The sequence below is a fragment of the Pantherophis guttatus genome, chromosome 1 (genome assembly GCF_059756535.1).
Source record: "Pantherophis guttatus breed Tessera chromosome 1, ASM5975653v1, whole genome shotgun sequence".
NCBI lineage: Eukaryota > Metazoa > Chordata > Lepidosauria > Squamata > Colubridae > Pantherophis > Pantherophis guttatus.
Genome location: NC_142063.1, coordinates 9,994,485 through 10,017,570, shown reverse-complemented (window position 1 = coordinate 10,017,570; position 23,086 = coordinate 9,994,485). Strand labels below are relative to the sequence as shown.

Genomic DNA, 23,086 nt, shown 5'->3' with positions numbered 1-23,086 from the left:
GAGAGAGAGAAAGAGATACAGAGAGAGAGTGGGAGAGAGAGAGAGAGAGATACAGAGAGAGAGTGGGAGAGAGAGAAAGAGATACAGAGAGAGTGGGAGAGAGAGAGAAAGAGATACAGAGAGTGTGGGAGAGAGAGAGAGAGAGAGATACAGAGAGAGTGGGAGAGAGAGAGATACAGAGATACAGAGAGAGTGGGAGAGAGAGAGAGATACAGAGAGAGAGGGGGAGAGAGAGAGAGAGAAAGATACAGAGAGAGAGGGAGGGGGAGAGAGAGATACAGAGAGAGTGGGAGAGAGAGAGAGAAAGAGATACAGAGAGAGGAGGGGGAGAGAGAGAGAGAGAAAGTGATACAGAGAGAGAGGGGGAGAGAGAGAGAGAGAAAGAGATATAGAGAGAGGTGGGGAGAGAGAGGGAGAGAGAGGAGGGAGGGAGAGAGAGATGTCAAAAGGGTTTTGTGGTTCCTGGTGTTTTTTAACAACCAGTTCTCTGCCCTAATGACTGACTGGGTAGGCGTGGCTGGGGGGGGTCATGTGACTGGTGGAAGTGAGTGACGTTGAGTTGGCCACGCCCACCCAGGTTTTGTGGCTCCCGGTATTTTCTTTTCTGTGGGAAACGGGTCCAAATGGCTCCTTGAGTGTGTAAAGTTGCAGACCCCTGGCCTAGATGGTAGTCCTCGACTTATGACTACAATGGAGACCAACATTTCTTTGACATTTGTTAAGGGAGTTTTACCCCATTCTATGACTTTTCTTGCCACGGCTGTTAAGTGAATCACTGCAGTTGTTACAGTAGTAACAGGGTTGTTAAGTGAATCTGGCTTCTCCATTGACTTAGCTGTCCAGAAGGTTGCAAAATGGGATCACCTGACCCCGGGCTACTACGACCGTCATAAATATGAGTCAGTTGACAAGTGTCTGAATTTTGATCACATGACCATGGGGATGCTGCAATGGTCATATGTGTGAAAAACGGTCATAAATCACTTTTTTCAGTGCCGTTGTAACTTCAAACGGTCACTACCGTTGTAAGTCGAAGACTGTTGTAGATTGAGGACTACCTGTGTTCCTATCACTGTAATTTTTAACTATTGAAAGTGAAATTATGGTTGTGCTATTTTCTTGGCAAGAATAAAAGCAGGCCCAAACTTAATCATTAACAAGCCTTCAAACCTATGACGGTCCTGAAAAAAAGTGACTTACGACCAGTCCTCGGACTTATGAACTCCACGACGTCCCCGCAATCGTGCGATTGGCAACCAGCATTTATTCAAGATGTTTTCAGCATCCTGGCCTCACGGCGATTGCCACTTGCGCCCTTCCCATGGGCCTAACAACAAGCAATGGGGGGAAGTTGGATTCATTTAACGACCACGTGTCTCACATAACGACTGAGGTAAAAAGTTCGTAAAATCAGGAAACGAAGCCATCACACTGTCATTGATGACCTTGTCGACCTTACTAAAAGTCACAAAAATTGGGCACCATTCACTTAACGGCCAAAGTTCCGGTGCCAATTGTGGTCATAATTTGAGGACTACCTGTATGGGAGAGAAAGGCATATTTTCTTTCACAATCTCGCAGTAGAAGCTGGCAGGGCAGAATCCTTTTGAAACCAGATGTTTAATTTCTGAGACAAGATAACTTCCTTCGGATGTTGGCATAGGTCCGTGATGGCAAACCTCTGGCACCCATGCCGGAAGTGGCAGGCAGAGTCATCTCTCCGGGCACGCGAGCCGTTGCCCGTTGCTCTTCCGGTTTCTGGCACGCGTGCATGTGTGCGCACTCCTGTTTCAGCACTCGGTGCCCAAAAAGGTTCGCCAACATTGCCATAGGCTTATCCCGGCTAGCGTTTTGATGACACAACCACACAATCACACTCGCACACAAAACAGAGAAGCCCAAATGGCTAAATTTTTATGTCCTGGCAACCTGCAAACGTTGCTTATGTAGAGGCTGCAAAAGCAAACGCTTATAAAACTGCGTCCACGGGGGACAAGGTCAAAAAAGTCAAGATGGCGGCCACAGCCCCCCCCCACATATACATACATTCCCAAGCAGGTGGGCTTCACCTGCAGGTTTGTAGCCGCCATTTTGATGGTTTTGAACCCTCTCTACAGATCCTGGGAGGGATACTCAGTTTTTTTCCCCCTCAGCGGCAGTTTCTAAATTATTTCCAAAATCCGGAAAAATATCAAAAAAAGCAGGCTGCCAACGTTTCACTGTCCCCCTCCCTGCTGCCAGGGAAGTCAAGATGGCAGCTGATGATCACAGGGTATGTAAGAAATAGGCGGAGCTTTTAGCTGTACAACCGCCATCTTGACTTTTTTGACCTCCCTCCCCTTGGGACCCTGCTAGCCAACCAGGAAACCTTCTCCGGCAGGGGACGTGCCCGTTAGCTCATTCGAGACGCCTCTCCATCCATCTAAGAGTCTGTCCTGCTCCTCCCACAGCGCAGTTTGAAGCCCCTGAGTGGGACCGGACCTCTCCCTCCTCCTCTTCCTCCTCCTCAGCCCCAAAAGAGCACTGGCCGCATCCACCAAAGCACCCGATGGGTTCCACCAAGTTTGGCCGGCCGCAGAGCCCCGAGTCCAGCATTCCCCTGGCTGAGCGCATCGACCTGTCGCTGCCCCTGGAGAGTCAGGCGTAAGTGGCCTCTGAGAGGGGATCAGGGCTTGTAGGGGTCCTGGGAGGGTCTATGACAATTCGCCATGGCCAAATCGCCATAGCAACCCACCATGGCCAACTCATCGCGGCCAACTCGCCACGGCCAACTCATCACGGCCAACTCGCCACGGCCAACTCATCACGGCCAACTCACTATGGCCAACTCATCACGGCCAACTCACCACGGCCAAGTCACCAAGACCAACTCATCACGGCCAACTCACTATGGCCAATTGTCCATGGCCAACTCACCATGGCCAATTTACCATGGCCAACTCGCCACGGCCAACTCGCTACAGCCAACTCATCACAGCCAACTCACTATGGCCAACTCATCACGGCCAACTCACCACGGCCAAGTCACCAAGACCAACTCATCACGGCCAATTTACCATGGCCAATTGTCCATGGCCAACTCACCATGGCCACAGCCAACTCACCACAGCTAATTCACCACAGCCAACTAATCATGGCCAATTCACCATGGCCACAGCCAACTCACCACGGTCAACTCACCACAGCCAACTCATCATGGCCAACTCACCATGGCCAATTGTCCATGGCCAACTCACCACGGCCAAGTCACCAAGACCAATTCATCACAGCCAACTCATCACGGCCAACTTATCATGGCCAACTTACTATGGACAATTGTCCATGGCCAAATCACCATGGCCACAGCCAACTCGCCATGGCTAACTCACCACAGCCAACTCATCATGGCCAACTCATCATGGCCAACTCATCATGGCCAACTCACCATGGCCAACTCACCAAGGCCAACTCACCAAGGCCAACTCATCATGGCCAACTCATCATGGCCAACTCACCAAGGCCAACTCATCATGGCCAACTCATCATGGCCAACTCGTCATGGCCAACTCACCATGGCCAACTCACCATGGCCAACTCACCAAGGCCAACTTGCCATGATGTAAATGGAGTAAAATTCACTTAAGAAAAATTGGGATTAAGCAGGACGTCCGTGAGAGGGGCAAAAAAGTCAAGATGGCACCCACCACTGTGGTGCGATGCACGTTTTTTTGTGCCCCTCACGTAACTCACATCGCTAAAGAGGTGGGACTTCCTTTGCCACAATCCTGACTGACATTTTGACTTTTCGGATTAAACCTCTCCTGGATTAGTGTTTTCTCACGTTTTTCTTTCTTTTTCCCCCCCTTTCCAGCAAAATTTGATAAATATTATTCCACGACGGATATCGACTGCTCAAACGTAATTATGATCATTATCCTGTTTGCCGCAAATTGTTGATGTTTTAATTATGTTTTGTCCCGGTGATTTTTTCTCATTAGTGGCTATTGACCAAATTATCCAGGACTTGGTGCACAAATGGAGATTAAAAACAATCACTTTTATCACGCTGGGGAAAACGCCAAGCGGAGGGAAATTTGGTTCAAACTGCGGTCAGAATAAAATGTTTGTCATTTCTATAATCCTTTGACAAAATCAAAATGTGTTACAGGTAATCTTCGATTTACAACCATTCATTTAGTGACGGAAAACTCGGTAGACTGATCCAAATTGGATCGTTTAGTGACCGTTCAGAGTTACGACAGTACTGAAAAAAGGGACTTGTAACCATTTTTCACACTTATGACCGTTGCAGCATCCCCGGGGTCACGTGGTCAAAATTCAGACCGCTTGGCAACTGCCTCGTATTTATGACGATTTATTTGTTTCTTTTATTTGTTTAGAAAACTTACTTACCATTGCCATTCACACATGGCGACTCAAGGCGGTTTACAGGAATGTAAAAACATCGTACATAAAAAAATAAAATGAATAGAAGAAAATAATGAAATAATAAATTCATAAAATAATAGAATAACCCCACCACCACAGTGACAACATATCACACAAGCCAAATTTGTTACTACCGGTTCTTTCGGCGTGGCTTGGTGGAGGGGATAATGTGATTGGGTGAGTGTGGCCAATTTTTTTTTTTTACTTTTAAAACCATTTTTTCTACAACCTCTTCGGTGAAGAGGTTGTTAAAAAATGCTTTCAAAAGGCTCTGAGGATCCCAGCTGAGTTGCCTGATCTGCAGAGGCTTTTTTTCTTTTAAATGCCTCTGACGATCCCAGCTGAGTTGCCTGATCGTCAGAGGCATTTAAAAGAAAAAAAGCCTCTGCCGATCAGGCAACTCAGCTGGGATCGTCAGAGCCTTTTGAAAGCATTTTTTCTACAACCTCTGAAGAGGTTGTAGAAAAAATGCTTTTAAAAGCCTTTGAGGATCCCAGCTGAGCTGCCTGATCTGCAGAGGCTTTTTTTTTTTACTTTTAAAAGCATTTTTTCAGCCAAAGAGGTTGTAGAAAAAATGCTTTTAAAAGTAAAAAAAAAGCCTCTGATGATTGTGCGGCTCAGCTGGGCATGGGGTGGGGGGGGGAAGCAGGGATTTTTGCTACCGGTTCTCCGAACCACCCGCTTCCATCGCTACCGGATTGGGCGATCCGGTCCGAACCGGGAGCATTTCACCCCTGCGTGATCCTCTTTGGCGACCTTCTTGCAAGCCAAGTCAACGGGAAAGCCAGGTTCACTTAACAACTATCTTACTAATTTAACAAACCAGCGATTCACTTAACAACCTTGGCAAGAAAGGTTCTAAAATAGGGTAAAACTCACTTAACAACTGCCTGACATAGCAACAGAAGTTTTGGATGTTAAGTCTCCTTTATAAAACCTTAGTACAGTGATGGCGAACATTTCCGGCGCCGAGTACCGAAAAGGTCATATGTAAACGTCACATGTGTACACGCTCGCTTGTCGGGGCCACGTTCATGAAAAGCCGAACCTCCATGTTCCAGCCTGACCTCCTTTACATGCTAAAAAACTAGGGAAGGTCCCTTCTGAATTTCTTTCTCTACGTATTATGCAGCAGAAAACTCAGCTGTTTCTGCCTCCTGTTCCCCAAGGTCATTCTCACATGCCATTCACACAACCTGGTCAGAGGTGGGTTTCAAATATTGTTACCAATGGTTCGCTGCACGTGCACACCTTCCGCGCATACGCCCGGCCTGCTACGCAAGCGCTTTGCTCATGCGCGCGCCTTCTGTGTGACTAAATAGGATGGCATAGCGCCGGGGCAGGTGGATGGATGGGCGGGCCCACCCGTGATCTCTGCAACCGGTTTGCTCGAACCAGTACGAACCGGCTGAATACCACCTCTGAACCTGGTGCTCTCCGAGTGTTCTGCCCCAGCTACGGACCCCAAAGAACGCAGCATACACAAAGTCCGTACAAACCTTAGTTTACTAATTAAGGACTACTAATTAGTAGTTTCTACCAGGGCCGGATTTTCCTATAGGCTAACTAGGCTTCAGCCTAGGGCCTCAAGATCAAGAGGGGCCTACATTCAAATTGTTAGCAAAATTAAAATTACACTTTCACTATAGGTGAAAGGGCCTCATAAGTGGAATAGCCTAGGGCCTCTTTTCATCTAAATCCGGCCCTGGTTTCTACTAATTTCTTAGTAGTTGTTCGAACACAATACAGTTTAAATCAGTCTTTTCTGAACAAAGGCTGTTAATTTAAATTCATTAACAGCCGACAAGAATCCAAAGAATAATAACTCATTTCTGAGGCACAGTATTTCAGATAACCGTAATCTTACTGTGGTTGGCAGAATGCCCAGAAGCAATTTGCAGGAAAACTGACAAAGAGAGAAACAAGAGCCGAATCAAACATTTCTGGAATCAAGACGCGAAGGAATATGAACGAAGTTGTTTCCTGCAAATTGCTTCAGTTGGTGTTCCTCCTTAAATAGGCTAAGGGAGTGGCCAATTAGCCCCAAGCCTTACTCTCAACGAGACCTCCTCCTGAGGAGCCACTCCTGCCTTTTGGCAGCTCTGTGCGCTCGTGCATCGAGAAGAGGCTCCTCCTCTTCGTCCTCTTCACTTATGGGAGCTTCTGGAGGTTCTGAAGGCCCTGGCTGAATCCCCGCCTCTGGCACCACATCCTCTCCAGCCTCCTCACTGTCTGACTCGAGCGCCAGCTGCACAGGCTGCTGGCGCAGCACCACACCAGCCTCCTCGCTGTCGGAATCAGCTACTAACTGCACAGGCTGCTGACGGGCCACAACACCGAGTTGCAATGGGTTCACAACACCCCCAACTGGAGGACAGGCTGGGTTGGATCACCTCTGAGGATCTTGTGCTTCAACCAGACTCACAGGAAGTAAACCCACAGAGAGGCAGGGCAAACATACTGGTCTGACTGGGTTATTTTATTTTTTATTTTTTGTGTGTGGTTTACAGGTGGTTTCATGGCCCCATCAGCAGAGCTGAAGCCGAGACACTCTTGACGTTGTGCAGGGAAGGCAGCTACCTGGTTCGGAGCAGCAAGGCCAGCCGGAGTGAATATTCCCTCTCGCTCAGGTAAGGGGGTGAGGTCCGACAGGTACCCCTCAATTTACGACCCCCGTTGGCAAGTGATGCAAGCGAGTCACCTCCAATTTGACAACCCTTTTTTATTTGGCCACGGTCGTTAAGCGAATCACTGCAGTCATTAAGTGAGACGTGCGGTCGTTAAGCGAATCCAGCTTTCCCCACTGACTTTGCTTGCTGGGAAGGTCACCGATGGTGATCATGTGATCCCCGGGATGCTGCGATCTGTTGGAAATACATGCCAGTTTCACGCACCCCCCTCCCCAATTGCGGTTAAATCCTCAGAAGGACACTGTGACGGTCGTAAGTGCAAGAACTGGCTCCACCAGTTCTGCGCTTGAGTGATTAATACTATTATTTAAATTTCTACCCCGGCCTTTTCACCTAAGTGACTCTGGGAGGTTTACAGCCAGTGGTGGGTGGCTCCCGGTTCGCACCAGTTCTGTAGTAAAAATTTGCAGTAGTTCGGAGAACTGGGGTAATAACATTGGCTGGCCATGCCCCCGAACTGGTCCCCGGCCCGGTTGCCGCTCACTTACCCCGCCCACCTCATCAGAGGCTTTTTTTTTTTTTTTACTTTTAAAAGCATTTTTTCTACAACCTCTTCGGCCGAAAAAATGCTTTTAAAAGTAAAAAAAAAAAGCCTCTGACGATCGCGCAGCTGAGCTGGGATCGGCAGAGGCTTCTAAAAGCATTTTTGTCTGCAACCTCTTTGGCCAAAGAGGCTGTAGGAAAAAAAAATGCCTTTAAAAGCCTCTGGCGATCCCAGCTGAGCTGCCTGATCGTCAGAGGCTTCTAAAAGCATTTTTTCCTGCAATCTCTTAAGGTTGTAGAAAAAATGCTTTTAAAAGTAAAAAAAAAAAGTTGGCCACGCCCACCCAGTCACATTACCCCACCACCAAGCCACGCCCACAAAATAAGCCACGCCCACAGAACTGGTAGTAAAAAAAATTTAGAACCCACCTCTGTTTACAGCAATATATTGTACAGGTAGTCCTGGACTTACAAACATACGTTTTAACGACCGTTCAAACTGGCAACGGCACTGAAAAAAGTGACTTGACCATGTTTCACACTTACGACCGTTGCAGCATTACCCATAGTCATGTGATCAAAATTCCGATATTTGGCAAACTGACTCACATTGATGACGATTGCACAGTCCCAGGGTCATGTGATCACCAAATTCACTTAACAACTGCCTGAGTCACCTAAGAACTGCAGTGATTCACTTAACAACTGTGGCAGAAAAGATGGCAAAATGGGCCACAGTTCACTTAACAGCCGCCTTGATTAGCAACGGAATGTTTGGGCACAATGGTGGTTGTACGTCGAGGACTCTCTGCATTGCAATATGGGCAGTTCTCAACTTACGACTGAAACGGAGCCCCAAATTTATGTTGATGAGCGAGGCATTTGTTACGCGAGCTTTGTCCCATTTTATGACTTTGTTTGCCCTAGTTGTTAAGTGAATCACCACAGGTTGTAAATTAGTAATCGGGTTATTAAGTGAACCTGGCTTCCCCGTGGACTTTGCTCATTAAAAGGCTGGCAAAGGTGAATCATGTGACCTTGGGACAAGAGCAACCGTCATAAATATGAACCCATTGCCAAGCCTCTGACTTTTGATCATGTGATCGCGGGGATGCTGCAAAGGTCGTAAGTGTGAAAAATGGTCGTAAGTCACTTTTTTCAGCACCGTTGTAACTTTGAACGGTCACTAAATGAACTGTCGCAAGTCGAGGACGACCTGTATTTTGCAAGGTTGAGCCTTCAATTCTTCACCCTTCTCCTGTTTCTTCCTCTTCCTCCTTCTTAAGATTCTTAGAATAACTTCATTGTCACTTTGAATCGGCATACATTAAAATGACATTTCATTGCATACAGCTCTCAAAGGGTCAAAGTAGAGGAGAATCGAATCGAATCGAATAGGTAAAGCTAAAGGTTCCCCTCGCAATATGTGCTAGTCGTTTCTGACTCTAGGGGGCGGTGCTTATCTCTGTTTCAAAGCCGAAGAGCCAGCGCTGTCCAAAGACGTCTCCGTGGTCATGTGGCCGGCATGACTAAACGCCAAAGGCGCACGGAACGCTGTTACCTTCCCACCAAAGGTGGTCCCTATTTTTCTACTTGCATTTTTTTTTAGTGCTTTCGAACTGCTAGGTTGGCAGAAGCCGGGACAAGTCACGGGAGCTCACCCCTTTACACGGCACTAGGGATTCGAACCGTTGAACCACCAACCTTTCGATCGACAAGCTCAGTGACTTAGCCACTGAGCCACTGCGTTCCCCTTAGAATGGAATGGAATGGAATGGAATGGAATGGAATGGAATAGAATAGAATAGAATAGAATAGAATAGAATAGAATAGAATAGAATAGAATAGAATAGAATAGAATAGAATAGAATAGAATAGATAACTGTATTGTCACTTTGAATTTACACTCATCGGCATACATTAAAATGAAATTTCGTTGCCTACAGCTCTCAAAGGATCACCTCCTCCAATATACACGACCAAAGAAATACATACAAAATTATACATTTATCCACATAATATTATATGACACAGAGAAGCAACACAATTGTCTTCGATTCAGCTCAATTTCTTCTTCTGGCTGTTCTCTTTCCCCGCAGCGTTCCCCGACTTCTTTCTCCCGGCAGCTTGAAAAGAAAATAAATCTCATTTTCGATATACAATTTCTAAGTAGATTTCTTCTGCAAACGCGCGGGGAGGTTAAACGGATTTGGTGCGCAGCCAGAGGACACTTCGGAAAGGGGGCGGCGAGACCTCCCCTCCGCGTCTTGCCCCAAGAGATGCTAAATCGGGCTTGTTCGGATCAGATCTTGGAAGCATAAAATCTTCCCGCGTCCCCCAGAGACTCCCATCATCCCCAACCCAATTGTCCTCTGTTGTGGTTTACGAGGCGGTTCGTTTCCATCTCGTTAAACCCGTGGGTGCTGAGACGGGATGAAAGAAAATACAAATTGACAGGAGGAGTATAATCTGTATTTGAGAAGGTCACAATTGCACCCCCTCTATGTCACGCTGTCCCCCCCCCTTCCCTTCTCGGGGACCTGCCAGCGGCTTGATCACACCGTGGCGTGTCGTACGATGCTGTGGCACAACCTTTTGTTCTCTTTTCTGCTCTGTCGGAGCTGTGAAATTACAACCGTTTTTTTTTATTTTATTTTATCCTTCCCGCAAATGGAGCGTCTTCCTTTAGAGACGGGATTAGTGTCATTTGACCTGCGATTCTGCTGGAGAAGGGAGTCTAAAATCTACAGTTTTCTCCTTTTTCTTTTCTTTTCTTTTTTAAATTGAATAAGAACAGGGTCCATATGGAGATCAGCCACCTTTACACATGGTTGAAAAGAGACAATAAAAATGAAGGAAAGAAAAAAAAACCCGAACGGATTCTCTCCAGACGGATAAGCAGGGATTAACACCAGACAAACAATCAAGCAGAAAACAATACCCTTATCAAGGAGGAAGAGAAAACCACACTCGGCTGCTGCACTGGCAGGCCAAGCTACTGTATATAGATAGGGAACAAACCCCCACAATTACTGATGATGTTACCTAGTTTGGTAATGAAATATCTCTAAGGAAACAACCAAGCTCAGAAAGCATCAAGGACTCCACCGTCTCCAACTTTGGGACAAATAATCTGTGCGGTGGTGGGGAAAGAATTATTTTCTGCTAAATTATTTTGGGGAGGAATCCCTTTAAGGATAGAGATAAAATCAGAGGCGGTTGGATAAAAAAGATGTAAAAAAAAAAAAGATGTGGAGACTCTAAAAAGAGTGCAGATAAGAGCAACCAAGATGATGAGGGGACTGGAGGCTAAAATCTATGAAGAACGAACTGGGTATGTCTAGTTTAATGAAAAGAAGGACTAGGGGAGAAATTATAGTTTTCCTTTTTCGCTGGTAGAGGCACCCTGCTATTTCCATGGACCTGATCCAGGGGTGAAATGCTCCCGGTTCGGACCGGATCGCCCGATCCCGTAGCGATGGAGGCGGGTAGTTCGGAGAACCGGTAGCAAAAATCCCTGCCCCCCCACCATGCCCAGCTGAGTCGCACAATCATCAGAGGCTTTTTTTTTTATTTTTACTTTTAAAAGTATTTTTTCTACAACCTCTTCAGCGGAAAAAAATGCTTTTAAAAGTTTTTTAAAAAGCCTCTGATGATCACGCGGCTCAGCTGGGATTGTCAAAGGCTTTTAAAAGAAAAAAAACCCTATTTTTCTTTTAAATGCCTCTGACGATCCCAGATGAGTTGCCTGATCGGCAGAGGCATTTAAAAGAAAAATAGGGGAAAAAAAGAAAAAAAGAAAGGCATTTAAAAGAAAAAAAGAAAAATATTTTAAAAATATTTTTAAAAAAGCCTCTGCCGATCAGGCAACTCATCTGGGATCGTCAGAGCCTTTTGAAAGCATTTTTTTAACAACCTCTTCGCCAAAGAGGTTGTTGAAAAAATGGTTTTAAAAGTTAAAAAAAAAAATTGGCCATGCCCACCCAGTCACATTACCCCACCACCACCACCAAGCCACGCCCACAGAACCGGTAATAACAAATTTTATTTTATTTTTATTTTTATTTTTTTTATTTTTAATACAATTTTATTACTTTTAAAAAAGTACAAACAGAAGATTTATCGACAAACAGATCACGGTAGGTAAAGGTCACACATATGTGCTAGTCGTTCCCGATCCAAAATTGAGGTTTTTTTCCGAGTCTCACTTTTCTTCCTTCGTCGCCCTGCTTTCCCTCCCCAAAAAATGCTCCCTAAATTCAGCTCCCCAAGATCTCACAATGCAACCAGAAATAATGTTTCTGTCACAACAGCAGCTGCTTCTTCAGGCACAGGTCCCAGTTGGAAAAAAAAAAAAAAGGGTGGTGGGAGAAGGAAAAACACAGCTGTTTTCCATCTGGGGTCCACCTCCTAAATGCACATCAGAAGAGAAGTTTTAGCATGCGAATAATTCAATTTTGGGAGCAACCCAGAGGCAGGAGGAAGGGGGGAGTTAGGAGACCCTGCAAATGGGAGGTGTGGTGTTACACTGGAAGCCCCTCCCCTTTGGGACACTGCACAGGTGCTCCTCGACTTACAACCACTTCTTTAATGACCGTTCGAAGTTAGGACACTGAAAAAAAGGAACTCGTGACCGTTTTTCACACTTACACCCATTTGGACACTTGATGACTGGCTCATATTTATGACGGTGGCAGCGTCCCGGGGTCACATGATTCGCCTTTTTGCGACCTTCTGACAAGCCAAGTCAAACGGGGAAGCCAGATTGTCAAGCGTCCTGTGGGCATGTACAACAAAAGGAAGTTCTGCGATATTTTTAATATCAAGAGTAAATAGCTTTACTGACAGATCCATGCAGGCACAGAAGAAGCAAAGCCAGTTCTGAGGTTTTCGTGTGGTAAATCTATGATTTTAAGAACTTTAAGGTCGACTGGGGGGAGGGGGTTTACAAAATAATAGCAATAGCACTTAGACTTATATACCGCTTCCACAGTGCTTTTACAGCCCTCTCTAAGCGGTTTACAGAGTCAGCCTATGGCCCCCAACAATCTAGGCCCTCATTTTACCCACCTCAGAAGGACGGAAGGCTGAGTCAACCCTGAGCCGGACAGGATTGAACTCCTGGCTGTGGGCAGAGTTAGCAGCAATACTACATTCTAACCACTGTGGAGAGAGAGGGAGGGAGGGAGGGAGGAAGAGAGAGAGATGATAGATAGATGTTAGATTAGATAGATAGATGATAGATAGATAGATAGATAGATAGATAGATAGATAGATAGATAGATAGATAGATAGATAGATAGATAGAGATATAGATAGACAGATGATAGAGATAGATAGATAGATAGATAGATAGATAGATAGATAGATAGATAGATAGATAGATAGATAGATATGATAGATAGAGTAGACAGACAGATAATATAGACAGACATAGAGGGACAGACAGACAGCAATAGATAGATATTGTAGATAGAAGATAGATATATTGAGATATATTGATAATTAGATAGATAGATAGATAGATAGATAGATAGATAGATAGATAGATAGATAGATAGATAGATAGATAGACAGACAGATAGATGTTGGATTAGATAGATAGGTAGACAGATGTTAGATTAGATAGATGATAGATAGATAGATAGATAGATAGATAGATAGATAGATAGATAGACAGACAGATAGACACATAGACACATAGACAGATAGACAGACAGACAGATGTTGGATTAGATAGATAGACAGATGTTAGAATAGATAGATAGATAGATAGATAGATAGATAGACAGACAGACAGGCAGGCAGGCAGGCAGGCAGGCAGGCAGGCAGGCAGGCAGGCAGGCAGGCAGACAGACAACAGGTAGACAGACATGTTAGATTCGATAGATAGATAGATGATAGATAGATAGATAGATGGATAGATGGATAGATGGATAGATGGATAGATAGATAGATAGATAGATAGATAGATAGATAGATAGATAGATAGATGATAGATAGATGAATGTTAGATTAGATAGACAGATAGATAGACAGACAGACAGAGATGATAGATGATAGAGATAGATAGATAGACAGATAGATAGATAGGATAGATAGATAGACAGACAGATAATATAGACAGACATAGAGGGACAGACAGACAGCAATAGATAGCTATTGCAGATAGACAGAAGATAGATATATTGAGAGAGATGATAATTATAGGTAGCAATAGCACTTACATTTAGTTACCGCTTCACGGTGCTTTCCATCCCTCTCTAAGCAGTTTACAGAGTCAGCCTGTCGCCCCCAACAATCTGGGTCCTCATTTTACCCACCTCAGAAGGATGGAAGCAGGCTGAGTCAACTTTGAGTCGGTGAGGATCGAACTGCTTGCGGTGGGCAGAGTCAGCCTGCAACGCTGCATTCTGACCAGTCTCTAAAATCTAATTTCTGTTCTGTTTTTCTTGTGCAGGAGCAGCCAAAGTTTTATGCACATGAAGTTCACCCGAACGAAGGATAACAGGTATATCTTGGGCCAAAACAGCGCTCCCTTCGAGAGCATCCCAGAGGTCATCCATCACTACACCACTCAAGAACTGCCCATCAAAGGGGCTGAGCACCTTTCTTTGCTGTATCCCGTTGGCGGTTCAGACTGCGTAATATAAACTGAATGCGGGTCCATAGACTCGCTCCGGATTCAGACAGTCGGCTCCGATCATCATCCAGACTGGAAAAGGGGGTCTCGCCAGTGACTTTCAGACAATCTCCCCCTTTTGATGGGGGTCTTCTCGCCCTGGAAAGAGGCTTCCCTACTTCTTCCTCTCCTGTTTTCAAGCAATAATGGTGCCTCTTTGCTTCTTACAACGGTTCATTTAATGACCAGTGAAAAAAGTGTCTATTTTTCACACTTATGACCATTGCAGCATCCCCGTCGTCACGTGATTCAAAATTCCGACCGTTGGAAATCGACTCATATTTACGACAGAAACAGTGTCCTGGGGGGGGGCACGTGATCCCCTTTTGGCCAGCAAGTTGGATTCACTTAACAACCGTGTGACTCACTTAACAATGACAGGGATTCACATAACAATGGTGGCAAGGAAGGTCGTAAAACGGGGCAGAACTCACTTAACAAATGTCTCGCTTAGCAACATCAATCTCGGGCTCGATGGTAGTCGTATGTCGAGGACTTCCTGTATCCCAGAGTTGTGACTGCAGTAGTCCTCGACTTTACAACCATTCGTTTAGTGAACGTTTGAAGTTACGGCGCCGGAAAAACTGACGTACCGCTTTCCTCGCCTTTACGACAGTAGGTCATGTGATCAAAATTTGATTGTATTTATGACGGTCATAGTGTCGTTGGCAAACTTCCTAGCCAGATTCTGACCAGCAAGGTCAATGGGAGAAGATGGAATCGCTTACCCACCGCAGGATTCACTTAACAACTGCCCTGATTCGCTTAACAACCGGGCCCAAAAAATGACATAAAATCGTACGTGACTCGCTTAACAACCACCTTGCTTAGCGGTGGAAATTCTGGGCCTAATTTTGGTCGTAAGTCAAGCCCTAATTGTAATTTCCTGTTCTTTGTGTAGCTCTCAAGAAATCTGGTACGGTTGGCTCGATGTTTCTCAACCTTGGCTGCTTTAAGACAGGTGGACTTCAACTCCCAGAATTCCCCAGCCACCATGGGGGATTCTGGGAGTTGAAGTCCACACATCCGGGTGGAGCGATATAGCAAATTACCCAGAGTGTTTGTGAGGTGCTCTGGAACAGTTTGAAAGATCAAAATGTTGTGGTGTGGTTATTTATCCCCACTCCCCAAGAGACCCTCTGGGTTCTAACTCTTAATTTCTAAAGGGTCAAGACCCCTGCCCTGGAGTCTTGACCCTTTAGGGCAGGGGCAGGGATCCAGGGCAGGGGTCTCCAACCTTGGCAATTTTAAGACTTGTGGACTTCAACTTCCAGAGTTCCTCAGCCAGCAAAGCTTGTGGACTTCAACTTCCAGAGTTCCTCAGCCAGCAAAGCTTGTGGACTTCAACTTCCAGAGTTCCTCAGCCAGCAAAGCTGGCTGAGGAATTCTGGGAGTTGAAGTCCACAAGTCTTAAAGTTGCCAAGGTTGGAGACTCCTGAATTCCAGGGGTTTAGGCCGGAGCCAACATCTCAATCACTGTGATGTGATTTCCGTTTTATTTCTGAATTCACCTTTGCAGCCCAACAATTCCCTGTTTGAATTCCACTCTGGAGAAAGAAAACCATAGGTATCTGATTGTACAGGTCGTCCTCGACTTATAACAGTTCATTTAGTGACCGTTCGAAGTTGCAACGGCACTGAAAAAAAGTCACTTAAAATTATGACCATTTTTCACAGTTACAACTTTCAGAACATTCCCCGTGGTCATGTAATCCAAATTCAGATGCTTGGCAACCAGTTCATATGTACGTCAACGGAGAAGGAAGGTTCACATAACAACCAGGTTACTAATTCAGACACTTGGCCATTGACTCGTATTTATGACGGTTGCAGTGTACCAGGGTCCCGTTACCCCTTTTTGTGGCCTTCTGACAAGCAAAGCCAATGGGAAAAACCAGATTCACTTAACAACCATGATACTAACTTAACAACTGCAGTAATTCACTTAACAACCGGGGCAAGAAAGTCGTAAAATGGAACAACGCTCTTTTAACAATTATTTCACTTAACAACAGAAAATGTTGGGCTCAATTGAGGTTGTAAGTCAAGGACTACGTGTGCATCTCTCTAAGACCGGTGGGCATTCAAAATCCCCTCAAATTGCCTCTCTGAATTCTCCGACAAGCTAGAAAACAGATCCCCTGTACGGATAGTCCTTAACTTACAACCTTTCATTTAGTGACCGTTCAAACGGCACTGAAAAAAAATGATTCATGACCGTTTTTCGCAGTTACGACTTTTGCAACATCCCTATGGTCATGTGACGCTTGGCAGTTGGTTCATATTTATGACCATTGCTGCATCCTAAGGTCACACAATCCCCTTTTGCGACCTTCTGACAAGCAAAGTCAATGGGGAAAACGGATTCACTTAACAATTGTGTTAATTACTTATCAACCGCAGTGATTCCCTTAACAACTGTGGCAGGAAAGGTCATAAAATGAACAACTGTCTTCCTTAGCAATATGGCTCAATTGTGGTCGTAAGTCGAGGACTACCTGTACTGTCTTTTCCCATTTGAACTTGGCCTCATGCTAAGCAGTTTTGAGGATGGGTTGGCTAGGCAAGGAAGTGTAAGAAGAAGATGGGAGTCTTCCTCTTCTTCACCAGCAACGTAAGTCCGAGGACCTGTGGTGCGGGGAAAATAGGACAACATTTTTATCTACTGTATATTCGCAATGTCTACACTGGGGCTGAAATTGGGTGGACTGGTCCTTTTACTTGTTTCCTTCATTTCTTTTTCATGAGATCTCTTGGTCCAGGCTTTACGGGAGGAGAAACGGACCTTGAGGAGAAAACAAGGAACAATCCACGTTTCTCTAATTCTCCAGAAATGAAACATGAAAGAATGAGGTTCTCATTATATGGTGTTTTCCCTTGCTAAACATAATGGTGGTCCTATGCCACCTCTCTGTCTTCTTCCATGAAGAAAAAGGAAAGAAAGATTAGGAAGGAAGGAAGGAAGGAAGGAAGGAAGGTGAAGAAGAAAGAAAGAAAGAAAAAGGAAGGGAAGGAAGGAAGGGAAAAAGGAAGGAAAGAAAGAAAGAGAAAGAAAGAAAGAGAGAAAGAGATGAGAAAGATAGGAAAGGAAGGAAGGAAAGAAAAAAAGGAAAGGAAGAAAAAGAAAGAAAGATAAGGAAAGAAGGAAGGAGAACAGGAAAGAAAGAAAAAGGGAAAGGAAGGAAGGAAAGGAGAAGGGAAGGAAGGAGAAGAAAGAAAAAAGGGGAAGGAAGGAAGGAAAAAGAAAAAAAGAGAGAAAAGAAGGCAGGGAAGAGAAAGAAAGAGAAAAAAGGAAGGAAGGAAAGGAAAAGAAAGAAAGAAAGAAAAAGAAAGAAAGAAAGAAAGAAAGAAAGAAAGAAAGAAAGAAAGAAAGAAAGAAAGAAAGATGCTTTGGACCTGATGTCCTTCTTCTTCCACTTCTCTGTGTCTTTGTCTTGTACTTTTTTGTGAGTGGGCCGTTCCCTCTGTACGTCCAGTGTGTTCTGTTTCCTTCACCAAGAGAAAAAGTTCCTTCCTTTCCATTAAACACTGAGGTTCTTCTGCGTCTCTTCGCCTCTGTGTGGTTGTGTTTCATTTTTCTTTCAATAGAAGAGAATTTACGTAGCTCAGAGTTGAACCGTGGAGTCCTTGGTGCTTGGGCGTTTTCTCGCAGGTATCTCATTACCCATGTAGGTAACATCATCAGTGCTAGTGAGTGAGGGGTTTGCCACCTGTTTGCTCTTAGGTATAGTAAAAAAGCTAAGAAGGAAACAAACACATCCTCTCCAGCAACCCACATCCGGATAAGCAGGGATTAACACCAGACAAACAGTCAAGCAGAAAGCAATACCTTAATTAAGGAACTACCAACGAGAAGCCCCCACCCCTACCCAGACAGTTACTCCTCAACGTACAACAGTTCACTTAGTGGCCATTTGAAGTTATAACGGCATTGAAAAAAAGGGACATGACCATTTTTTCACACTTACGACCATTGCAGCATCCCCACAGTCACTTGATCAAAATTCAGACCCTTGTCAACTGATTCATATTTATGATGGGTGCAATGTCCCAAGGTCACTCGATCCGCTTTAGCGACCTTCTGACAAGCAAAGTCAGTGGGGAAACTAGATTCACTTAACAACCGTGTTACCAACTTAACTGCAACGATTCACTTAACAACAGTGGCAGGAAAGGTTGTAAAATGCGGCAAAACTCGCTTCACCAATGTCTCACTTAGCAACGGATACTTTGGGCTCAGTTGTGGTCGTAAGTTGAAGTTGACTGCCTGTATTTATGACGGCTGCAGTGTCCTAGGGTCACATGATCCCCTTTTGGGACCTTCTGATAAGCAAAGTCAGTGGGGAAAACAGATTCACTTAACAACCGCACGTTACCCACTTAAGAACTGCAATGATTCACTTAACGACGGTGGCAGGGAAGGTCGTAAAATGCAGCAAAACTCACTTCACCAATGTCTCACTTAGCAATGAAAATTTTGGGCTCGATTGTGGTCGTAGGCTGAGGGCTGCCTGTATATAAACAGGGAGGAAAAACCTCACACCCATCAGTACTGATGATGTTACCCAGTTAGGTAATGAAACATCTGCAAGGAAGATAGCGAAACTCAGAAAGCACTGAGGTCTTGTTGTGACCTAGGCCCAAGTAGGTATTACCAGACACAATCAGTCCTAAACAAACATATTTTATCAGAACAGCTGAGAATTACTTCATTCTCAGCTTAGTCCAAATTAAGTCCAAAACAAATCCTTCATAAACAGTCCTTCGGCCTTATCACCAACCTTTGTCTCCTTTGGCACCCTGCCAAAGGCTTTTCTTGGCAAAACCCTATGAAGTTCAGAAGCAAGAGACCCAACAAGAAACAAATGTAGCAATGTTGCTTTCCTACAAAGATCCCAAGAGCCCTTGCTGCTCTTTTAAGCCTTCTGGGAAGGGCCAATCATCTCCTGGCCTTACTCCTGAGTTGTCCCTTTTGCTTTAGCTGCTCTTGCCTTCTGGCAGCTCTTTTCATGTGTTCACTAGGAAACAGGCTCCTCCTGTTCCTCTGCCTCTCTGCTGTCCGTCTCTTGAGGCTCCGGAGTCCGCGCATCGCTCCCAGATGGCCCTGGCCCCATCTCTGCCTCCGACGCAGAGCCCTCGTCCGGGCCTTTCCCAGACTCCAGGACTGGCCCATGGTCCTCCCCAGCCTCCTCACTGTCCGACTCCGCTGCCAGTTCTGCAGGCTGCTGGCGGGACCACAACAGGTCTTCATTTTCCTTTCTTTGTAAGGAGTACAGGTGGGGCCCGTCTGTTTCGCAAGCTAGAAAGAGCCGCAGACCGGAAAAGCAGATGAGTCATGAGGATAGAGCCAAAGACCCTTCGGCCAGCCAGTTCGGAGCTGCTTTCAGCCAGAGTAAGCAAAATTTGCTTGCGTTGGCCTACAAGCCAAAACTGGTGGGACCACGTAACAAACCAAGTAATGCTCTGGGGCTGCATAATTCAAGCAGACAGGCCCCACATAATATGCCAGACTTAATAACTGTGGAGAAGAAAGCAAAAAAAATAAATGAAAAATAATTGGGGAAGAACACAAAATACAAAGACTTGCCAAGAGAAGTAGAACGACTCTGGCAAAAGAGAACAAAGGCAGTCCCAGGAGCGATGGGCGCCTTGGTGAAATCCCAGAACATCTGGGGGCATCACTTGAGCACCGTCGGCATTGACAAAATCTCCATCGGTCAATTGCAAAAGGCAGCTTGACTCGGAACAGCTGACGTCCTACAACGATACCTTGATATTATTAAACATCCATATCTGCCAGCCTATCCCATCGGAAGGACTCGAGAGGGGGACGAATATGACAAATACAGCCTGAACATCTGGCTGGCTCTGCAACCAACCATAATAATAATTGTGCTGATGGCATGGCATGGTATGGTATGGCATAGGAAATAGAATAGAATATAGAATAGAATCTCTCTTCCTTTCTCTTCTCCCCTTCCTTTCTTCTTCCTCTCTTTCCCATCTCCCGCCTTCCTTCCTTCCTTCTTCTTCTTCCATTCCTCCTTTCCTATCTCTCTTCCTTTTTCTTCTCCCCTTCCTTCCTTTCCTTCTTTCCATCTTCTTCCTTCCTTCCTCTTCTTCCTTTCCTCCTTTCCTATCTCTCTTCCTTTCTCTTCTCCCCTTCCTTCCTTTCCTTTTTTCCATCTTCTTCCTTCCTTCCTCTTCTTCCTCTCCTCCTTTCCTATCTCTCCTCCTTTCTCTTCTCCCCTACCTTCCTTTCCTTTTTTCCATCTTCTTCCTTCCTTCCTCTTCTTCCTCTCCTCCTTTCCTATCTCTCTTCCTTTCTCTTCTCCCTTTCCTTCCTTTCCTTCTTTCCATCTTCTTCCTTCCTTCCTCTTCTTCCTCTCCTCCTTTCCTATCTCTCTTCCTTTCTCCTCTCCCCTTCCTTCCTTCCTCTCCTTCTTTCCATCTCCTTCCTTCCTTCCTCTTCTTCCACTCTTCCTTTCCTATCTCTCTTCCTTTCTCTTCTACCCTCCCTTCTTCTCCTTCTTTCCATCTCCTTCCTTCCTTCCTCCCTCTTTTTCCTCTCCTCCTTTCCTATCTCTCTTCCTTTCTCCTCTCCCCTTCCTTCCTTCCTCTCCTTCTTTCCATCTCCTTCCTTCCTTCCTCTTCTTCCTCTCCTCCTTTCCTATCTCCCTTTCTCTTCTCCCCTTCCTTTCTTCCTCCCCTCCTTCTCCCTATCTCCTTCCTCCCTCCCTCCAGTGGTGGGTTTCAAATTTTTTTACTACCGGTTCTGTGGGTGTGGCTTGGTGGGTGTGGCTTGGTGGGTGTGGCAGGGGAAGGATACTGCAAAATCCCCATTCCCTCCCCACTCCAGGGGAAGGATACTGCGAAATCCCCATTTCCTCCCGATCAGCTGGGACTCGGGAAGCAGAGAATAGATTGGGGTGGGGCCAGTCAGAGGTGATATTTACCGGTTCTCTGAACTACTCAAAATTTCTGCTACCGGTTCTCCAGAACGGGTCAGAACCTGCTGAATACCACCTCTGCTTCCCTCCTTCTTCCCATCTCCTTCCTTCCTTCCTTCCCTCCTTCCTTCCTTCCTTTTTTGTTATGGACAGAGGGCATAACACAAAGTGCCACCTTATATTCCGAAAAAAAGGTAAGCTGGAAAGCAAATACACTTTCAAACCAAACCAATAATCAAAAGCCGCTTGATCCTGCCAGCAATGCATTTCGATCCCCGCAGGCTGCAATTTGGGATATTCCCATCATGCATTGCATGGGGCATCTCTTCTCTTAGAGCAGCTCTTTGTGGGCCAGGAATATGGAATCAGGATGGCTAAAGTTGGTTCAAACCTCCTGAGACAAACCACTTTCCTGGGCTTTGATCAGTATTGTGTGTGCCACGCAGTGTGCGATGCACAATTCAGTCTTGTTACACACTTCCCTTTTTTTGTCCCGAGTCCATCCCAGCCGTGTCTCCTGGAGGACACCGGTCTCCATAGAAACGGGCCTACCTGCCAGCTGTGTCCTTTGTTGCTTCAAGGTGAAGAGGCAGGAACCATGTTACGGCCAGCTGAATAACAGTTCCTCGCGGGACATTGCAAACAGAGGCCACAACAACAGCACTGTAGTGCAAAATTACACAATTCTTTTTGAGGTTTTTTTTTGAGAGGACGGGGGATTAGAGGTTTGCAGGTACTCTGGTTCACAGGGCTGAACTGTGGAGGAAAACAGCACCGGTAAATTTTGAGCCCAAAAATTTCCGTTGCTAAGCGAGACAGTTATTACGTGGGGTTTTTGTCCCATTTTATGACCTTTCTTGTCCCAGTTGTTAAGTGAATCACTGCGGCTATCAAGTTAATAACATGGTTGTTAAGTGAATCTGCCTTCCCCATTGAGTTCGCTCATCAGAAGGTCCCATAAGGTCCCCTTTGCGCAGGTCGCCCTCGGGAAGTGAGGGGAGCTGAATGTCAACTTGCAAAGCTTTCAAGTTGCCATGAGCAGGAGGGAGGGAGAACTGATAGAGCTGATTGATTTCCCTAACTGAAGCTACATTCCATACATTCTTTCTGACCGCAATCCGAAGGAGGGTGTTGGATTTCACAGCCAGCCAAAGTGGTTAATTGGAGAATGTGATTTATGACATGGCCAGGGAGGAGGGGAGAGACAGGGTCATAGGGGAACGTAAATCTATGTGGGATTAGTTCTAACTGCATCCGAATATTGCCGAAATGGTGCTCCTAATAAATGACTGTATTTCTTTTGAAGTTTGGCTCATGGCTCGTGAATTAATTAGGGCATCTTTCGGAAACTTCACAGGGATTATGCGACCCCGGGCCCCTGCAACCGTCATAAATCTGAACCAGTTGCCAAGCGTCTGAATTTGGATCACGTGACCATGGGGAGGCTGCGATGGTCGTAAGTGTGAAAAACAGTCATAAGTCACTTTTTTCAGTGTCGTCATAACTTCAAACAGCCATTAAAGGAACTGTTATAAGTCAAGGACTACCTGTAGCTGTTACGATGATGGGAAAATGAATGTCTGTTCTGACAGCCTCGGTTATCCCATCTGTAATATGGGGGTAATTGTGCCTGAGGATCAAAATACAGGTAGTCTTTGATTTAAAACTGTTTAGTGACTGTTCAAAGTTATAACTGCACGGAAAAAAAGTGACTTAAGACTATTTTTCACACTTACGACCGTTCTACCGCATCCCCATAGTCACGTGATCCAAATTCAGTGGCAACTGCCTCATATTTATGACGGCTTCAGTATCCCCCGGATCACGTGATCCTCTTTTTGCGACCTTCTGAC

The 23,086-nt window shown here is 45.5% G+C and overlaps 1 protein-coding gene across 3 annotated transcripts in view; it reads left to right on the top strand.

Moving 5' to 3' along the window:
• SHD (Src homology 2 domain containing transforming protein D) overlaps nucleotides 1-15,212 on the top strand; it is a 65,451-nt gene extending 50,239 nt beyond the window's left edge. For all 3 annotated transcript variants that reach the window (XM_087893635.1, XM_087893637.1, XM_087893640.1), the window contains exons 5-7: nucleotides 2,451-2,643; nucleotides 6,939-7,058; nucleotides 14,062-15,212. In XM_087893635.1, the coding sequence (XP_087749761.1) occupies nucleotides 2,451-2,643; nucleotides 6,939-7,058; nucleotides 14,062-14,254 (506 nt within the window). In that variant the 3' untranslated portion in view covers nucleotides 14,255-15,212. The remainder of the gene's footprint in view (nucleotides 1-2,450; nucleotides 2,644-6,938; nucleotides 7,059-14,061) is intronic.
• The last annotated feature ends 7,874 nt before the right edge of the window (nucleotides 15,213-23,086 follow it).